The 6000-nt window shown below is 42.7% G+C and overlaps 1 protein-coding gene across 4 annotated transcripts in view; it reads right to left on the bottom strand.

The window, feature by feature from the left end:
• Nucleotides 1-6000, bottom strand: part of VIT (vitrin) — a 104397-nt gene continuing 98397 nt past the window's right edge. For 2 of the 4 annotated variants that reach the window (XM_025454190.3, XM_025454187.3), the window contains one exon: nucleotides 2785-4126. In XM_025454190.3, the coding sequence (XP_025309975.1) occupies nucleotides 3948-4126 (179 nt within the window). In that variant the 3' untranslated portion in view covers nucleotides 2785-3947. Of the gene's footprint in view, nucleotides 20-2784; nucleotides 4127-6000 lie in introns of those variants that run through there. The other 2 variants (XM_025454189.3, XM_025454188.3) reach the window with 2 other exon arrangements.

Below are 6000 nucleotides of genomic sequence, written 5' to 3'. Positions count from 1 at the left end.
CATGCCTCGGTTTCATGATCTGTAAAATGAGAATAATAGTAACTCTCTCAGCAAGTCATAGGGATAAGTGAGTTAATACATGAGAAGCCCTTAGAATAGTGTCCAGTGTGCAGCAAATTAACTGTCAGGCACTAGGATGATTTTTATTACTCATGAGATTGTTTACAATCACCAGCCATGCACACTTAGTGCATGATCCCATGATAATAATGACATGATTTTAGTTGTTCATTTGGTGGTGTTTCCCACTGGACTGAATTCCTCAAAGGCATTAGTTGAATAAATGCCTCCTTCCAAAGTAATTGAATTCATGTTTTCAAGCATATTTCCTACTTACTACATTTATGTGTTGGTAATCTAAGGGGAGAACTTTTCTTAGGATTGTGAGGAGAAAATAACATTATTAGTTGGAAACTCCTCCGTGAGGCTGGAAAATCCGTGCACACTGAAGCATTGTCTTCTTTATAAACCCATGCCAGACCCTTGAGATTGTTGCTGGAAAACTTGCTTCATGAAGGTTTTGTCCTGTTCAAAAGGGTTTAAAGAGCCCAAAGAAATAAGAAATACCTGAACCCTCAACCTTATCCGTTTGGCTGGACATTTTTAGCAGAGCCTTATTACGAAACTTTTAGCAAAGAAACTTTTTCAAAGGGCTCCTGAGAGGTGGGAAAATTAAGTTTAAGTGCAGTTTAGACATCATGTGTACCCAGAAAAGCTGGCCCAATGCTCCTAGTCTGCTTATGTGGGTTGCCCTGGAGGAGAGAGGGCACAGCGGAGCTTTTCTGCTGAGACCATGGAATGAAAGTTAGAATTGCCTTAGGAGATTGGCTCTGAGTCTGCAGGACCCAGAATGCTTTGCAAAGGCTGGCCCATAGCCTGCAGAGGGCAGACCCAGGTGTGTGTGTGTAACACAGGGATGGAGGCAGGGGTGGGAGTTCTGACTCCACCGAAAGGCAGTCAAATGAGTCAACTGGAAGACAGAGATCTGAATTGTAGTTCTGTCCCTTTGTATCTGCATGACCTTCCACTGGCCTGGTTTTCTTTTTTTGCCATTGGACAGTTTGACATCTCTAAGGTTCTGTTTCTAGTATTCAGATTCTGGCTCTACCCCAGCAGTATTAGGCTTGGTTTGGCTTGAGTAAGGTGGATTTATATCCAAGCTTCCCAGGTCACCCATCACCACCAGGACCCCTATCTCCAAACTGCTCTGTGCAACTCTGATCTGATCCAGCCCCACTCCCATGCCAGCCTTCCCACTGCATGATGGGGCACTCCCCTCTGCTGCCAGTGAGCTCCCAGAAGCTCCAGCCCTTTCTTGCCTCCCACTCATCTGCAACCTCCAAGGGGAGGCTATTGCTATTCAGGCCTAGGATTGGGAGAGGAGAGGCCCGCTCCTTGCCCCCTTTCCAATCTCCCTCCTTCCTTCCACAAAGTCCCCAGCTCCCTTGAAGATCTGACCTCAGCCATCCAACCTTATCACTGCTGTTTTCCTCCCAGCTGGATCACTTCTCATTCACTGAAGGTGGTGAAGCTTGGCTCACTTCTGCTCTCTCCATCCCAACTCCCATTGCCATCTTTGGTGACTTGAACATCCATCCACTCAGACAACTCTGATGACACCACACCACAGCCTCCAGGTGCCTTGACTACCTCACCTCTGATGTTCCTTTCCTACACACACACACACACACACACACACACACACTCAAATATTTGCTGACAACGGACCCATTTAGAGAGGTTTCATTTATCTTTAAAACTAAGATACCTAGAGCTGCCAGGGTGGCTCAGCGGATTAGCGCCTCCTTCAGCCCAGGGCCTGATCCTGGAGACCTGGGATGGAGTCCAACACTGGGCTCCCTGATGGAGCCTGCTTCTCCCTCTGCCTTTGTCTCTGCCTCTCTCTCATGAATAAATAAATAAAATCTTAAAAAAACAACAACTATGATACCTATAACAAGAGTAGCCATATAATTTATTTTCCCACTTGGGACAATTTTGTTAATGAAAGAGGACACCAAAATAATAAGATTATATTATTTTTGGAAATATTTATGTATTGATGACAAATTGGCTTTTGTGTTAAGGCCCCTATAAAAACATTATATTCAAAAACTATTTTCCATGGGGCACCTGGGTGGCTCAGGGGTTGAGCATCCCCTGAGTCCTACTTCCCCCTTTTGCCTATATCTCTGCCTCTCTCTCTGTGTTTCTCATGAATAAATAAATAAAATCTAAAAACAAAAAGCAAAATAAAAAACCCCAAAACTATTTTTCAAAATAAATTTTCTTTCAAAAAATTTAAAAACTTATATGTATACATTGAAGAGACATTGAAACTTTTGATTCTGCATATTCAAAAACATAGGCAGAATAATTCTCCCTTATATTTATTTAAGTTCAGTTTCTTAGCTGAATCTCTCACTAGCAGTTGTGTCACTGGTATCTTTATAAAGAATTTCTTTTTTGAAAATAGTTTTTGTATTTTGAGGTTTTTGAACAAATTTGTTTGCATTTGCTTTTAGGTAAAATTTATGGTTAGTGAATTTGAAATTGCTGACACCTTTAATTGATTCTTCTCTGTAGACATCAATATTTTTGACTGAGTTGATTATACACTCTCCAGGTACTGAGAAATTTGGTAAGCTTGAAGCAAATTCTGCTAAATGGATGAGATCTTCAAATTGCTTATATAAATATTTTGTCCCAAGAATCAGCACAGGTATTATTTCTTTTCCTCCATTCATAGCAGCATCTTTTAACACACATTTTTACAAGACATGATTTGTTAAGTAAGTCATCTTTATTAATGATTATTTTGAACACTCCCCCATCACACACAGACTTCATATCCTAATAGATGAATCCTTGGCAGAAGCTGGAAATAAAAAGTGGAGCTCAACTAAACCCTGTCCTGGCTTATTGTAACACAACTATTAATGATACAATCTGGTTAACAAATGACAAATGCAGTGCAAATATGAACACTGCGTGGGACCCAAGACAACAGGCATAAACAGGGGCTCTCCCAGGAAATCGCTATCACACTGACCGCTCAGAAGTAGCTCAGTGGTTCTCCATCCATGGCAGCACAGCAATGTTACCAGATAGCTCTTCAAACATGCCACTGCTCAGGCTTCAGCCCCATAGATCCAGATTCCATAGCTATTGGAATGGGGCCTGGGAACCAGCATCATAGTCTCCCAAGAGATTCTAAGTTTGCAGCTTGGGCTAAGAGCAGCAGCCTCATGCACTGCTATTGGGCCAGATCACCTTGGTCCTCCAGGGCCGTTCCTCAACTGCTCCTAAAGCTATAGGATGCAGTATACAGTGAATCAGATAATAGAGAAGAGGAGGTAAATCAGGAGTGGCTATGCTGCTGCCACATTTTCTCTGCATGCGCATGGTTGTGTTGTTACTGTGGGCTGGGAGTGAGTGCGTAGCAGGTGCTCCGGGAATGAGAAGAGTGGAGAGCGGTCCTGCCACAAACCCTGTGAACACTATCTCTTCCTGACACAGTCAGAATGATTGCATGTAACCCTTTAAAATACTTAATTAAGCAATTCCTATACTGCCATAGTAAAAGTGAAATTTGTTGAGGATTACTGAATCCTAATTAGAAATAAAAATGGAAAAAACCTCACCAAAACTCTAGTTAAGCCTGTCATAAGTTCTGCACTCTAGTCTGAACATTTATTTTGAAAACAATTGTCAAAATGTAAATCCCCAGCACCCTCAAAATGATGTATCATTTCGCCTCATTCTATAAACTTATGATCATCTTCCTCACCTCAATTCTTGAAGCATGCAAAACCACACTGGCAGAGAATAATAATAGCACATCCGTTCTCCAAGCCCTACATGACCTGCTGCCCCATAAAGCATTGGGGGTTGCACCAGAGCCCGTTGGGAAAGCAGCATTTACTGGTGCTTTACCTGCTCTGAATTCAGTTCCGAGGCTGTGAGTTGAACTCTGTGCAAATGCTCTGGATGACCTTGGGGACAAATTTGTACAGGTGGTCAAACTCATCTACAAAGAAAGAGTGGTCGTTGGCAGGGTGAGTGGCGATGACTTCCAGCTCGTCCTGTGCAGCCCATGCAACACCTATTGCATAGGTGATCACTCCTGTGGGGACAAAGTTTAGATGAAGCAAATGTGCCCAAGAAGAGGTACTGCTAATGAACCCTTGCCTTTCTGTTGTTCTGTCAGCTATTGTGTTGGAATGCAAACAAATTCAAAATCAGAAATGTTCCCCAAAGCATAAACATCTGCTATATGCCAACCTCAACAGAATTGATATAGTTGTTATCTCATAGGAGTTTATGATCTTTGGGAGGAAAAAACCCAGGCAAAATGGAGTAAATATATAAGATTTTCATGTTCAGGGGCAATAGAGGTGATATTATTTTGGGACAAGTGAAACTTGATGCCATCACATGGTACATGCCTGCTCTACCTGTGTGTAAAGCCAAACAAAATCTTAGTTTCATTTATTTGTTTATTTGTTTTAAAGATTTTATTTTTATTTTTATTTTTTTATTTTTTATTTTTATTTTTTTAGATTTTATTTTTTTAAGGAATCTCCACACCCGATGTAGGGCTCAAACTCACAACCCCGAGATCAAGAGTCTCATACTTCTCTGACTGAGCCAACCAGGCTCCCCTCAGTTTTATTTTATTGTATTATTTTATTTTAGTATTATTTTTATTTTTTATTTTTTTAAAATGTTTTTTATTTATTTATGATAGTCACACAGAGAGAGGGAAAGGCAGAGACACAGGCAGAGGGAGAAGCAGGCTCCATGCACCGGGAGCCCGATGTGGGATTCGATCCCAGGTCTCCAGGATAACGCCCCGGGCCAAAGGCAGGCGCCAAACCACTGTGCCACCCAGGGATCCCTATTTTAGTATTATTTTTAAAGACTTATTCATTTTAGCGGGGGAGGGGGGGCAGAGGGAAAGGCAGACAGAAACTCTAAGCAGATTCCGTGCTGAGCCTGGAGCCCAATGTGGGGCTTGAGCTACTGACCCAGAGGTCATGACCTGAGCTGAAACCAAGAGTTGAATGCTTAACCAACTGTGCCATCCAGGCACCCCTCCCCTCAGTTTTAAATGAATCAAAAGTCAGGTCAAGATCTTCTTCACTAAAACAATGGAAGAGAATTATTTAAGGCTTGAAGTTGACTTTACAAGCCATAAAATGCAATGTCATTTCCAGCATAGAAGCCCTTGCACAAGGGCCCAGAGAGATGGTGACCTAGCATCTGCTCCATCACTGATGTGAAGAAAGGTTTTCAAGGTAAGGGAGTGATCAACAGGGTTGAATGTTGCAGGGAGGTCACAAGAGATTAAAATAAAAAAGTGCTTGTTGGGTTTAGAAAAACCAAGACATTGGTTTTGCTTGGTAAGAGCAATTTCAGGAATGTGGATGCCAAGGAAACCAAATGAGTTTCTGTGAGTTGAGAGTGAAAAAGAAATGAGGATGTGGGCATAGCACATAGGGCTAACCCTTTCCGAAAGTTTGGCTATTAGGGAAGGAGGTAGGTGGGAAGTGGAGCAGAACATGATGTCAGAGAGTTTGTTTTTGCTTTTTTAGGGAGGGATCCAAACATGTCTAGATGCAAATGGGAAAGAGTACAAGGGGATTAAAGGTGTAGGACTGCAGTGGGGTGCAAGAAGCCCCAGGGAGGAAAGGACAGACTCAGAGACTAGGCATCTATTTTCAGTGGGGAAACCAGGAGACTGTCTGGTGGATGGTTCTTGACTTGGGTTGGGGGCAACTGGTCAGCAGGAGCTTAACCTTGCTGTACAATAGCCTGTTCCTATGCCACCTTCAGGCTGGCAGAGTAGGGTCAGCTACATGGCCATGAAACAGAGGGAGGAGCCAGGGTGTGGCCTTTCTGCCTAGCCACCCACGGCAGCCCATGTCACCATCTCCAGCATCTTCCCAGTGTCTTGTTTTGCTGATTGGAGAGCCATTCACGCCTCACATAGTTCTG

Source organism: Canis lupus, chromosome 17, assembly GCF_003254725.2.
Source record: "Canis lupus dingo isolate Sandy chromosome 17, ASM325472v2, whole genome shotgun sequence".
NCBI lineage: Eukaryota > Metazoa > Chordata > Mammalia > Carnivora > Canidae > Canis > Canis lupus.
The sequence above is the reverse complement of the archived record's forward strand: the minus strand, read 5'-3'. Positions and strand labels throughout refer to the sequence as shown.